This window comes from Leptidea sinapis, chromosome 9 (assembly GCF_905404315.1).
Source record: "Leptidea sinapis chromosome 9, ilLepSina1.1, whole genome shotgun sequence".
NCBI lineage: Eukaryota > Metazoa > Arthropoda > Insecta > Lepidoptera > Pieridae > Leptidea > Leptidea sinapis.
In genome coordinates this window covers 2410809-2425364 of record NC_066273.1, presented here as the reverse complement: position 1 = coordinate 2425364, position 14556 = coordinate 2410809, and the positions used below count along the sequence as shown (strand labels likewise).

General features: G+C 36.0%; 1 protein-coding gene across 2 annotated transcripts; it reads right to left on the bottom strand.

The window, feature by feature from the left end:
• Positions 1 to 329: 329 nt before the first annotated feature.
• Positions 330 to 13971, bottom strand: LOC126966215 (retinol dehydrogenase 12-like). Of its 2 annotated transcripts, none has more exons than XM_050810157.1 (6): positions 13831 to 13971; positions 12755 to 12900; positions 7751 to 8104; positions 4820 to 4941; positions 4279 to 4487; positions 330 to 2899 (listed from the first exon to the last, which is right to left on the bottom strand). In XM_050810157.1, exons 2-6 carry the CDS (start codon positions 12879 to 12881, stop codon positions 2758 to 2760), a joined length of 954 nt encoding a protein of 317 aa, XP_050666114.1. In that variant the 5' UTR covers positions 12882 to 12900; positions 13831 to 13971; the 3' UTR covers positions 330 to 2757. The 2 variants fall into 2 exon arrangements, with proteins under 2 accessions (XP_050666114.1, XP_050666115.1); XM_050810158.1 differs by lacking the exon at positions 7751 to 8104 and adding an exon at positions 6349 to 6702.
• Positions 13972 to 14556: the final 585 nt, after the last annotated feature.

The following is a 14556-nucleotide window of genomic DNA, read 5'->3' as shown; positions in this document are numbered from 1 at the left end:
CGCTCTTCAGACCGAAACAATAATGCTTACACATTACTGCTTCACGGCAAAAATAGACTCACAATAACAGTCAAAACCTACGCGTCTATAAGCCAGAGTTTTCATTCAGTTGTGTTTTGACCACACTTTTAATACAACGCCACGCAATGTTCAGTGAAATAACAGCATATCCAAACTTAAGGGATGATGTCGTAGTTCAGTTAAGTGCCCCTTTAGATTAACAAAATTGTGTAACTAACTTGACGTTTATCTGACGTCGCAGCACATGAATGGGGTTTAACAAAATGTGACCTCTGAGAATCACGGGAGGGGGGTAAAAGTATTTGAAATGAAATGAAAATGAATTTATTTTGGAAGAAAAACTGACACATTCACACAAAAACGTTTATGAGAACAAAATATATGCTTAATCTAATACTTAACTTACTTAATACAAAAGAAACAAAAGCAAAACTTGATGTGGCAGTGGTCTTCCAAAACTGGAGTCCACTCAGTTATAGTTGTGTCCATACATTATGAGCACAACACTGATTTTCAGAGACCCATTGTGTGAAGTTTGGAGCTGGACTGACATATTTTAAAAGCAAAATATAATTAATTGTGGCACTAAAATAATTATTATAAAAAAAATAGATTAAAAAAAAATATTACTAAAAATAAATAATGACAATAACAAAAATAATAAAAAACGTTTGTGTGTAAATATATAAGGAAGAAAAAATAATAATAAATACGAGTAGCTATATTTATATAACACAATGAAATTTAAACAGTGCTCACCAAGGCAGGAGATGTAGGGAGGTATTGGTCATTAATATGTATTTTTTTTTCTATAATTCAAGACTACATAAACCCCGTAGCGGCGGTGGTATATTATTCCAGCACTTGGTGGCACTGTACTTGAAATTTCCCCTGAGAGCGGCAGTGTGATGCTTGGGAGGACAAAGCTTAGCCTTTACAATGTTCCTTGTTATAAAATTCAACACCCTGCCCTCATTTGCCCGTAACAGTTTCGAATAGAGATATGCTGGCGTTTTTGTCTTTATAATTCTAAAAATCATACAAGCGAAGTGTAGCCGTCTGCGGCTTTCCATGTTTAGAATATTGGCTTCTCTAAGATAAGGACTCACATGAGATCTGTGTGGAATATTCCAACAAAACCGGGCGCAGGCATTTTGCACTCGCTGTATAGTACTTTTGCGGGCTCGTAGTCTAGGACCATACGTAGTGTCATTATAATTCAATTTAGAGAGTACCAAAGCATCACAACCTAACACGAAGATTTGTATTTATATAGTTCCTAATGCGATAGAGTACTTTTAAACGATAAAAACAGTTCGCAGCAGTAGAGTTTATAATTATGTTTCTCAAATCTAAGATTCTGTTCAAATATTAATCCTAGATTACGAACCTCATGAACTCGCTCAATAACTTTATTATTAATAACTATTTTAGGATTGTAACGTTCAATTTGCTCAACGACTTTAGGGGTTCCCAGTATCATAAATTTGATCTTAGATGGATAAGAACTAGTGAATTATTTACCGACCAAGTATAGTTTTGGCTGACATCTGAATTAATAATTTTTTCTGCTTCTGACATCTCGTTTGGCTTGAAAGTTATGTAAAGTTGTATATCCCCTGCATATATTTGATATTTACAATGTTTAATGTTTTTAACTACATCGGCACTACACAAGATAAATAATAGCGGTCCTAATATTGGTCCCTGAGGTACTCCGCGCTCAAGAGCATTACAATCAGAGAATGACCTACTTCCATCTTCCTGTATAATGACTACAGTTTGGGTTCGATTACTTAGGTAACTGTGGAACCATTTTATTGCTTTTGGACTCAATCCATAGTAACTTAGTTTGGAGAGCAGCATACTCGAATTTATGGTATCAAATGCGCGCGAGTAATCAAGTAGTAATAAAATCGTACCCTTCCCATCATCTTGTGCAGTAAGAATATTGTCCACTACGTCCATTAACGCTGTAGTTGTCCCTCGGTGTTTTCTAAACCCTGACTAGTTATCCGGTAATATGCCATTATACTCCCAAAAAGCTCATTAGCTGCTTATGCACAATTTTTTCAATTGCTTTTGATAAACAAGGAAGTATGCTGATAGGACGAAGTTTTTTAAAGTCTTTTGGATTGTCGTTTTTTGGTATGGGACGCACTAGAGCATGACACCATAAGTCTGGAAACTTACTTGACGACAAGGATGCATTTATGATATGAGTAGGTACAGTAAGAGTTTTTTCTGTAGTCAGCTTAAGCATATCCAAAGAAATATCATCAATTCCCACTGCTTGCGATTTCAACTAATTCAAAGTCTGAAATACCGTTCGTTCATTTACTAGTTTAAAATCGAAAACAGAGTCACTATGGCGATGGAACTCATAATATGTCTGAGTAGACAAGAATCTCAGCACTGCCTGGAATTTTAAGGAAGCTTTTATTAATTTCAGTAGGATATGCAAGGTGAGATGGTAATATGTATTCTTTTTTCGTAGTGATTTGAGTATTCTGTTTTACATGCTACCACACTACTTGAGGTTTATTTATTTTTATGAATGGATATTACATATATACATAATATTACAGATGAGACGATTATATAACATTTTAGAGTTGTTTGTTTACAATGTTTTGCTTAGTCATCTAGTTTCAGTTGTGGTTTCGCCACTAAAAATGTATAAATTGGCACTTTAAAACATTTCAAGTGCAAACAGCTGAGAAATAGACGGTATAATTATAAAATACTTCTAGGTGTATCTTCTTCGCCGAATGGGTCGTAGTCTTGTATATTTAAGGAGCCCAAAGTTATGTCGTATAATTTATATGCAGCTGATTCACTGCTACAAAGGCTTGATGTTCCCGACACAGAGCACTCACTGAAATTAAGTTATTTTTTATAAGTTTTACGTTTACGTTAATAGAGGTCCAATCACAAAATTAATTCAGACACAGAGGGTATTTAATAGTGATGAAATAAAAAAAAATAAACAATATGATATGTGTTAAGTATGTAAACGTTTGTTAGAAAATAAGACTAGCAACACTCGTGTCTCTGGTTGACATATTATACTTGTCTATACTCTGTGTGCGCCATCTTGTTTTTTCTCAGTGATCGCGGCTGTGATAAGGTCAAAGAGTATAATAATATATAGGGAAAAGAGAGCCCTCTCTTAACACGTATTAAGAGCTGTCTATTTGAAAACTAGCGCCATCTGGAGATTGCCCCCGAAAATAACTATATATAAGCTCGAAATTATAAAATTCATTTTTAATGTTGTGACGTAATTAAATAACTAACTCTACTTTGTAATGCAGGTATTGCAATTTTTTACCATGTTGAAATTGCGCGTAGAGTTAGTTATTTAATTTTGTCACAACATAGAACATAAATGATAGATTTAGTAGTGTAAATATGCAAAATGGTACACGAAGGTTACATACATGCGCAAACGCTAGAAGTAGCCGCCATTTTATGACCAGTGCAGGGCAGTGTCAACTGAAAAGTTGAAAGGTTTCAAAGCCAGTGACAGCTGACAAAGCTTTCATTTTCGGGCCAACTAACAGATGGCGCTACTGTCTTCTGAAAACGTCACTTTAAGGCGTCTGTCCCACCCCTGGATAAGGTGTGAGACAGACTTGCTGCCGTGATTGCTGTTCTTGTGAAATAAGACTGTTTCATGTGCATCTCGATTAAATGTAATCCAAAGGAATCAATATATTTTATTCAACTATTCCAAATAATCTATCAATATGAACCTATTATCGAAAAGCTACGCAATGAAGAATATAGGTGCTATTATCATTATTGTAGTAGGTACTTACAATATGTGACCTAATAGGCCGATAATGTGTGCATTAGATGGTTTAATATTTAAAATACTATGGAGCAAAATACTACAACATGGCCAGGAATGATCACAAACCATAAAGTAATATTACGTGTTGATTATAACATTGTAGAAAATTTATTGAGGTAGGCGTTAGTTTGCGGAAATCCATAATTATCCAAATGTTTTTAGTTGTCTTTAGTGTTAATTCCGCCAATATTTGTTTTTAGAGTCTCGTGCAAGATTTTGGCGAGTCAACATGTCCTAAGGATGTCTCGTGTAGATGCGAAACACGTGTCGAATTGTGTAAAAGACAAATATTGGCGGAATTAACACTAAAGAAAACTCAAAACATTTGGATATAAGATTGTTATTTTAATGGTTCAATCTAGATTCTCATTTACTTTTGATATTATATTCTTACTTACGTATAATAGAGTCCACTCTCATTATCGCAAGCTTCATCCACAGCGCAGTAAATGGTCGTCTGAGCGCCGCATTTGGCGGACTTTACAAACGCACCCCCGATATATTTAAAGATAAATATTATGACGTTGCCAAACAAATCTCTTGCAATGTCTGTTTGAACGCTTCCTGGGTGTAGACTATACGTGTTTACGTTGTTGATGCCGTGCTCCTATTATGAGGAAAAGAAAAAGTTTTGTAGGTAGGTACTTACTACTAAACTTTTGAAGGAATCGCCTTATTTTGTAAAATTATATGGCCAGAAATCTTATCTGTCGAACGTTTCAACATTTCCAACGCTCTATTAAAAACTAGCAAACAAAGGAACCACAGGAGCATTTTTTATACTTGGAATAAGTCATTTGTCAAATAGAACACATTTCTGACATTCCTACCAACCTACTTATTTTTATTTGGACAAATAAAAGTCTGCTGAGTCGACTAGTTTATTGATATTTGTATGGTTTAAAAAGTGTTACCGGACGCAAAATATGCAATACATACCCGTAGCTTGAGGTGTAGAGCTTTCGTAAATAATACAATTGCTGATTTGCTTCTTCCATAAGACTTGACGACGCCTTGTGATGTTCTTTCCATGTTAATGTCGTCCAGATCGACATCAAAGTCTGGACAAACCAATAAGATAATACAATAGGGATGGTACAGCTGTTCAGTTTCGATATAGGTAGCTAAAATAAAGCTAAGGCCACACATTCAAAGTATATTGAACATAACATGGCTTAACCACCTTGAAATTCCTTTTACCAAGTGCGCAACAACTCCGGGATTAGGTAAGTAATGTTGGAACTTAGCTCTGTCAATTAGTGATTGCATTAATAAATTAAAAAATGAATAACAATAAAAAATAAAATGAAACACTTGTAAATTTTGGTTCAATAAGTACAGTGCAAGTTACCGAATGAAATTTAAACTTTAAATTTTAGTAGTCAAACGGTAACGGCAATGACGAAAGGAGGATGGAGTATGCATGTATTTTGGGACCCACTGAAAGAAGTGGCGTACATCATGGAAACTTAATAATAATTGTAGAACGTAACAAAATATAACCTAAAATTACTAAATAAATTATTCATTCGTATTTTATGTCTATGCCTAATTACTGTCTGCTAAAAGATCTGTTCTGTGTAAAAGATAATAGATATAATATTTGAATATGTGGAAGGTTGGACGGCGATAGGTGATAGTAGATAGGTGGGATATTTAAGATAATTAGTAAAAAGTGCTAATAATTGAGGATTCACAATACATTCTTTTTTCACGCAAGTAACGATAATTTTAAAGAAGTTACCTACTCATTTTAATATCAAAAACGATAATAATCTTATTGACTCTTATTGTGAATTACTTTTACGATGGTGTCGGAAGTCGGAACATCCAAATAAATTATGACAAGGGCAGTCATGTCAAAAAAATGTAGATGTCAATTGCGCAAAGCGTTCTGTTAGTGCAAGATGACTGATTTGAATGATTTTTTAATAATTACAATAATTTATTTCTTTTGACTCCCATATCTTAGCGCCTCAATAATTTTTATTTGAACATCGTATAAACTTATGTTTATAATTAATATAAACTTGTACTTGTACGATGCTTCCTTAATTTTTGAATTATGTAGGTCCATTCTCGCCATCCTCCTTTAGCCAGATTTTTGTAGATTTAACTTACTTATAATTATATACATTCTCTAAATTTAAATGGATTTTAATTAAAAAGGAGGTTGCACATGCCACTTAATAGAACCCAAATAACGAATTTAAATAATGAAAGTTCACCCAATTCATCCCGAAATGAACAGTATACCGATGAGGTGTTACCTGAATAGGTATCAAATAAACCAAAAAATAATAATTATATACAACTTATTTCTACAATTTTCACATCACCAGACTGTGCTGTGACCAGACTCAATCAATCCTCAGATGATTTAAATTCACGACCTCTTTTTGTGCTTACGTCTTCTAAAAAAATATTTTTATTTTCATATTGTTTTTTTCAATGTAATTAATACTTACATTTATGAGACATTGACGATACATTCACAATTCTAGCCGGTGCACTTCTTATTATTCGAGGAAGCAACAGCAAAGTGAACATTGCATGACCAAAGTAATTTACTCCGATTTGCTTTTCAAAACCATCTTCTGTTCTTCCATGAGTACGTATTACACCCGCATTATTTATGAGGATATTTATTTCTTGTTCTCTTTCCAGTATTCTACGAGCACATTCTTTCACAGATTTTAGCCTTGACAGATCCAGGCTTTCGATAACTAGACTTCCAGACTTAGTGTTAGATTTTGAAATTATTTCTGATCTGGCTTCTTCTGCTTTCTGAGTATTACGACATGCCATAATTACTTTAGCACCTGTAGGACAAATAATATATATATAAATATATATCTGATTTCTGTCTCAGTCTGCTATTTAGGTTTAAAGACGTTAACATTTATAGTATTACTAGCTGACCCAGCAAACGTTGTATAGCTATAATAATAATAATAACGCATAATCCTAACATATCGTTAGTTGTGGCTCTCGATCGTATACTTGATACCTATTTACAATCTAGCCAAGACCTTGCTGATACACATTCGATCCTTTACTGTGCAGCCATTGCAGCATGCCGGGTCGCTCATGTCAGGTTTCCGGATTCTGATAGGGGGGCACGGGTCGCTGGTGAAGCACCTCATTGGCAAAAAAGGATCGAACAACGTATCAATGCTGAGTAAAAAAGCAAAGAGTCATGCGTTTTGTGACACAGGCCTTTGCTGGAACAAATATAAAACCTAAAGATTATAGTACCTGTGTCACTGAACGAATTGACTATCTAAAGCAGAAGGTTTCCGCGTGGGAGAACCGGATCCGCCGCTATAAAAAACGCGCAGACAGATATCATCAGAATCGCATCTTCCAAAGTGACCAAAGAAAGGTATATAGAAGTTGGGAAGACAACGCACCCGGTGGTACTGATGTTCACCTGTCAAATATGGATGAGATGTATTCTTTTTGGAAAAATATTTGGTCGGTGCCATCCTCCTTTAGCCAGATTTTTGTAGATTTAACTTACTTATAATTATATACATTCTCTAAATTTAAATGGATTTTAATTAAAAAGGAGGTTGCACATGCCACTTAATAGAACCCAAATAACGAATTTAAATAATGAAAGTTCACCCAATTCATCCCGAAATGAACAGTATACCGATGAGGTGTTACCTGAATAGGTATCAAATAAACCAAAAAATAATAATTATATACAACTTATTTCTACAATTTTCACATCACCAGACTGTGCTGTGACCAGACTCAATCAATCCTCAGATGATTTAAATTCACGACCTCTTTTTGTGCTTACGTCTTCTAAAAAAATATTTTTATTTTCATATTGTTTTTTTCAATGTAATTAATACTTACATTTATGAGACATTGACGATACATTCACAATTCTAGCCGGTGCACTTCTTATTATTCGAGGAAGCAACAGCAAAGTGAACATTGCATGACCAAAGTAATTTACTCCGATTTGCTTTTCAAAACCATCTTCTGTTCTTCCATGAGTACGTATTACACCCGCATTATTTATGAGGATATTTATTTCTTGTTCTCTTTCCAGTATTCTACGAGCACATTCTTTCACAGATTTTAGCCTTGACAGATCCAGGCTTTCGATAACTAGACTTCCAGACTTAGTGTTAGATTTTGAAATTATTTCTGATCTGGCTTCTTCTGCTTTCTGAGTATTACGACATGCCATAATTACTTTAGCACCTGTAGGACAAATAATATATATATAAATATATATCTGATTTCTGTCTCAGTCTGCTATTTAGGTTTAAAGACGTTAACATTTATAGTATTACTAGCTGACCCAGCAAACGTTGTATAGCTATAATAATAATAATAACGCATAATCCTAACATATCGTTAGTTGTGGCTCTCGATCGTATACTTGATACCTATTTACAATCTAGCCAAGACCTTGCTGATACACATTCGATCCTTTACTGTGCAGCCATTGCAGCATGCCGGGTCGCTCATGTCAGGTTTCCGGATTCTGATAGGGGGGCACGGGTCGCTGGTGAAGCACCTCATTGGCAAAAAAGGATCGAACAACGTATCAATGCTGAGTAAAAAAGCAAAGAGTCATGCGTTTTGTGACACAGGCCTTTGCTGGAACAAATATAAAACCTAAAGATTATAGTACCTGTGTCACTGAACGAATTGACTATCTAAAGCAGAAGGTTTCCGCGTGGGAGAACCGGATCCGCCGCTATAAAAAACGCGCAGACAGATATCATCAGAATCGCATCTTCCAAAGTGACCAAAGAAAGGTATATAGAAGTTGGGAAGACAACGCACCCGGTGGTACTGATGTTCACCTGTCAAATATGGATGAGATGTATTCTTTTTGGAAAAATATTTGGTCGGTGCCCATCACCCACACTGACAATGAATGGATGAATACCGTTGAGCACTCGTGTGAACAGTTGCAACCTATGGCGCCTGTTGTTATTAGTCCTCTTGATGTCACAAACGCAATTAGTATAACCCACAACTGGAAAAGCCCAGGGTCAGATGGATTACAAAATTTTTGGTTGAAATGGTTGCGGTCTTCACACGGGTGCTTAGCTAAACAATATCAGGAAGCCATTAAATCGGAATCCCTCCCTTCTTTTATGACAACAGGTATCATCTTTCTGCTCCATAAATCGGGTAGTGCCATGGAGCCTAGAAACTTTCGACCAATAACATGCTTACCCACAATCTATAAGCTCCTTACATCCATACTGACATCAAAATTAAATAAACATTTTTGTGAAAATAAAATTTTAGACCCTGCTCAAAATGGATGTAAGGTTGGGTCCCGTGGTACAAAGGAGCTTCTCCTCATTGACATGGCTGTTAACCAACAGGTTCGTCGAAATAAGAAGAACCTCTCTACCGCTTGGATTGATTATAAGAAGGCCTATGATTCGGTGCCTCATACGTGGTTGAGGCGAGTACTGGAACTGTACAAAGTAGATAATGCTCTGTTTGCCTTTCTTGGCTCATGTATGAGGCAGTGGACCACAGCTCTATGTCTCCATGATGCGGCGGGGAACCTTAACATTTCGGAACCTATAAGGATTGAGCGGGGTATCTATCAGGGTGATAGTCTGAGTCCTTTGTGGTTTTGTCTAGCTCTGAATCCCTTAGGTGTTCTACTGAGGAATACTAGGTTAGGGTTTCATTTCGTAAGCGAGTAGAAACAATTTCTCACCTCTTATGTATGGATGATCTAAAGTTATATGCACGGAATAAACAAGATTTGATATCATTATTAAATGTCACGCAAACATTAAGCCATGACATCGGAATGGAATTCGGTGTGGATAAATGTCAGGGTTGTAAATACCGAAAATATGCAACTCTCAGAGTTGTAGCTGTACCTACAACCAATAATATCAATTAATACAAATGTCTAATATCTAACTTGTAACGTAGCATTATAGATCGTAGAAATAGTAATCGTGCATAATAACTGTAATAAGCGTATGCCGAAAGATTCGTTCTGAAAAGAACATTTTATTTTATATAACGTAATATTAGCTCTGATAAGAACCATTTCATAATGCTGTACATCAACTCATAGAATCATACAGATCACCAGTAATAATCTCATCGATGTACGAGCATCGTCACGTGCTCTCGACGACCGCAGATATACTCACGTGATCAGTCATATGCTCCGCGTTACACAACCGCACAGCAAGGCCGAGCGTCCTCGAATTACGCGTCGGGACTCGGGGGTCGATCGCTATTCATGCAATTTTAATCAATACCAAACCAAAACCTGCATAATCGTGAGCTGTATAATCTCAGGAAATATTTCCTACGTAAAGAATGAGCAGTGCATCGAGAAATTGTGGCAGTACGGCGAAAACCGGTGATACTCAGTACTCAAGATCACATGAATGTATGGAGGGGAAAAGAGCTTCATGGAAGGTTTTACCGGGCTCTCTACGGACCTGATGTAGACACGATTTCGTCTGTGACCTGGTTACGATTTGGTGACCTTTTTGCGGAAACTGAAGGTTTTGCCTGTGCAAATTGCTGATGAAGTTATCAAGACGAATAACGATCGGAAATACATCATGAAGGATGGCACAGTAGACATATGTCGGGCGTGCCATCATCCTGGTGAGTCTATCAGACATATTATTTCCGGTTGTTCTCGTCTTGCCAATGGAGAGTATTTGCACAGACACAACCAAGTAGCCAGGATTATCCATCAGCAACTTGCTCTTCGATACAATCTTGTGCATTTTGAAGTCCCATATTATAAGTATACTCCGGAGCCAGTTCTGGAAAACAGCCGTGCCAAGCTCTACTAGGACCGATCGACCGTCACCGACAGAACTATCATTGCTAATAAGCCTGATATTGTGTTGGTAGATCGGTTAGAGCGTCGGGCATTTATTGTTGATATCACCGTTCCGTGTGATGATAAACTTGTGAAAGCTGAAATAGACAGAAAGCAGCTGTTTTGGGAAAGACACGCATCGTGCGGAAGTTCCTCAGTCTGTCGCCCTAACCACCGGCGGAATTGTCGTGAACCAACGCCGGCGGGACTCTATTTTTTATATTTATATTTGTAATATTGTTTTTTATGTTATAAGTATATATAAATGTAGAAAATAAGATTAAATTGTAATAAAGAGAATAATAATAATATGTCATTTATTTCAGGCATTTTAAACCCATTACAGTAAATTGAATAAAATAGAATAAGATGTACTTAAGAATAAAATTGTATACATCACAGTACTTAATAATTAAATAACTTAAAACCAAAAATTGCCCCAAAGGGGGGTTCGTACAAAAAGTAATGTACTGATAATACTATTTCCGGTTAATCTCACGATGCACCGAAAGCCAGTAATGGAGTATAGGATTCTCTGGGTGCTCAGATGTGGCGTAAGTCACTGTTTCCGAGTGTATCTATCATAGACTGTACCAGTGACAGATTGGCGGCCGTGCAAATTGATTTGGGCGGACGACATAACATTGTGGTACTAGATTCGGTAACGAGCTGCTTGCTTTCTGCACAGACATCACGGCTTCAATACTTCCCAAACAAGCTATGAAGTCTGCCAGACAATCTTCATTACCATCATCAAATGGTAGATAGACAGTCATTACAAGGATATGTCGTCCGCCCAAATCAATTTGCACGGCCGCCAATCTGTCACTGGTACAGTCTATGATAGATACACTAGGAAACAGTGACTTACGCCACATCAGTGCAAGTCCCCCATACGGTCGGCCCTTAAGAATTCCTGTAGAGGTATCCACAGCTGATTTAGCAAAACAACTGAAGTGCTGACTGAGTCCGTTCACAAATCCTAAATCATGTGAGAGGAGCCAAGTCTCCTGCAGGGCTAGAAAATCAACGTTCTCTGATAGCTTCTTTATTTGTTCTGCAGATCTTTTTACAGAACGACAGTTAAACGTAGCTAATGTTATATTGGTTGGCTTACTATTCATATTATTTATTATTACTTAAAGCAGTATATAACTGTCGTTCCTTATAAAGTCGGTATACTAGCCCCGAAGGCCAAAACTTGGCATCCAAAAATGTATTAATCTTACTTGCATGTATCTTAACTTAAAATGAGTTGAAAGAGGTCTCCCTATTTTGAGTAAGACGTTCAACATAATATATAAATTAATTAAATAAAAATACCGATCGAACTGATAACCCCCTCCTTTTTGAAGTCGGTTAAAAATTCAATAATTACAATTTTTGGGGTATAAAATATAGATGCAACCGAATCGCGATACACAAAGAGTTGTAGCTCGTAGAAGGGCAAAAATTTGAAGTTTTATGTATTTTCCAATGCTGAATAGTAATAAAATATAAATAAAAAAAAATGTCTAAAAATAAAAAATAAATATTTAGGGGTGGGTTTATCATTTAGGGGTATGAAAAATAGATGTCGGCCAATTCTCAGATCTACCCGATATGCACACAAAATTTCATACAAGTTGGTTCTACCGTTTCGAAGGAGATAAATAACTAAATAACATCAAACCGCAACAACAACTATCATCGTAAATAATTTCGAAAAAAAATTATAACATCTAATATATATTATAACAGTTTACAACAACAGTTAGAAAAATATAACACATCAGTATAATTCATTGAAAAATTATAACAGTTTAGCCCACCTCTGATTGCGAACGATATGTACTTATATGTGTTTAGAACGTTTTTGTCTTTAACACAATTATGACCAATCAGTCAGTCATCAGGAAGAGACCGAGACAAATGGATTTTTTTTTATTGAAATTAAAACCGAACTACGTAAACGAGGTTCGTTTGATCATTGAATTTTTTTGTCATTCATAACATAACTAGGACATCATACCCACCTCTATCGTACAGATCTAACGCAGTTTCTTTGCCAATACCAGCATTGGCTCCCGTTACGACAACTGTAAGGCCATCTAATCGCCTCTTGCTTTTGCACCAACCGCTAAAATAGTCCATAATTCCCATAATGATCCCTGGTTCAGAACTGTGAAATATTTGAAATAGCTTAACACATGCGTAGAACATTATTCCAGAGGACTATATCTGCATTTTTTTATAAAAGAGGGGGCAAACGGGCAACAGGCTCTCGTATTGGGAAGTGGCGCATGGCGAGACAACTACATGGATATCCGCAACACCACCAAAAGTCAAGAGATGCGTTGCTGGCATTTTAGTCGAGTGTACACTGTGCTTGCCCGGGTCATAAAATGAATAGAGAAGTCCTAATCCAAAGGGTGTCGTAGGAGGCGACTTAGGGCATTTTTACATTGCATCTTTACACAGGATGCTGGTTAGATTATAGGTACCAAAATGGCGCCCTTTTCTGCAGTGAAGCAGTTATGTTTAAGCATTATTGTGTTTCGGCCTGAAGGGCACCGTAGGAAGTGCAATTACTGGGCAAATGAGACTTAACATCTCATTTCTAAGGGTGACGAGCGTAATTGTAGTGACGCTCAGAATTTTTGGGTTTTTCAAGAATCCTGAGCGGCAATGCATTGTAATGGGCGTCCGTCAGCTGAACGTCCTGCTCGTCTCGCCCCTTATTGTCATAAAAAAAGCTCTAAGCTTGAAGATCCCTAAGTCGTATAGGTTCGGGAAAACTGCATAAACGGGGAGACTAAATAACTTGAAAACGGAATACTGATACAGGCCTAAAAGACCAAGCTCGTCTGTCAAGGTACCCATGGCTATCCCTATATATTGTAGGTACTTACGTAAAACAAAAAATGATAAACTTATGTGCTAATTAGATAAAAAGGTAAGTTCTGATGTTTTAATTGAATTAGATGCCTACTTCATGTTCAATAAGTAATAATTTCGTAATCCAATTACCTATTGTGAAATCACTTTTATAAATGTTTTTCCTTCGTAAGTATTAATACATAAATTAATATGTAAACAAAAAAATACTTACGTGAATCTTGTGGAGATTGAAAATAATAAGAATACTTCACATACTATTTTTTAACTCTAAGGAGAGACTTTCACACAAACTGAATGCACTAACATGATAAATAATATACAGATAATGTCAATCGGCCGACCTATATGACTGACCTTTCGGCAAATAATATACTATATTAAGATACACCGAGTATTGGCGACCGTAAGAGAGAATATTTCTCAGATTTATAAATCCAAATCAATATTTCTGTCGCGCTAACGTGGGCGAGACAGAAATAAGCGATAAGTAAATCTGCAGCAACTTCCAATTAAAAATAAAAATAAATTAACAAAAAAACAACCGACTTCAAAACACTATTCCAGAACAATAGATATAATATGCGCTAAAAAGTATAAAAATTATTGCGTATTTTTAAACAATATAATAAAATTATCTAATTCTTGTTACGATTATTGTTATTTGATTCATCATTATGGAATCGGTGTCCTTCAGCCGCGACCCGCTCTCGCCTCAAGCACATCTCACCTGTAATAACTACGTATGTAGTTACAAACCTATCTTGGATGACACCGACTCCAAAAATTACAATAATCCTTAGAATAATTACACTTATTAACAATTATTCTAAGCAATAATCGTTAATCGTTAAACTAGAATTAGATAATTTAATTATATTGTTTAAAAATACGCAATTATTTTTATACTTTTTAGTGCATATTATTTCTTTTTTTTTTC

Excerpts from the sequence above, each read along its gene's own strand:
- LOC126966215 (XM_050810157.1), bottom strand. The coding sequence starts at position 12,881 with ATGGGAATTATGGACTATTTTAGCGGTTGGTGCAAAAGCAAGAGGCGA. Across the intron at positions 8,105-12,754 it reads GTTAGATCTGTACGATAGAG|GTGCTAAAGTAATTATGGCA; the intron begins GTGGGTATGATG and ends TTTGTCCTACAG. Across the intron at positions 4,488-4,819 it reads CTCTACACCTCAAGCTACGG|GAGCACGGCATCAACAACGT; the intron begins GTATGTATTGCA and ends TCCTCATAATAG.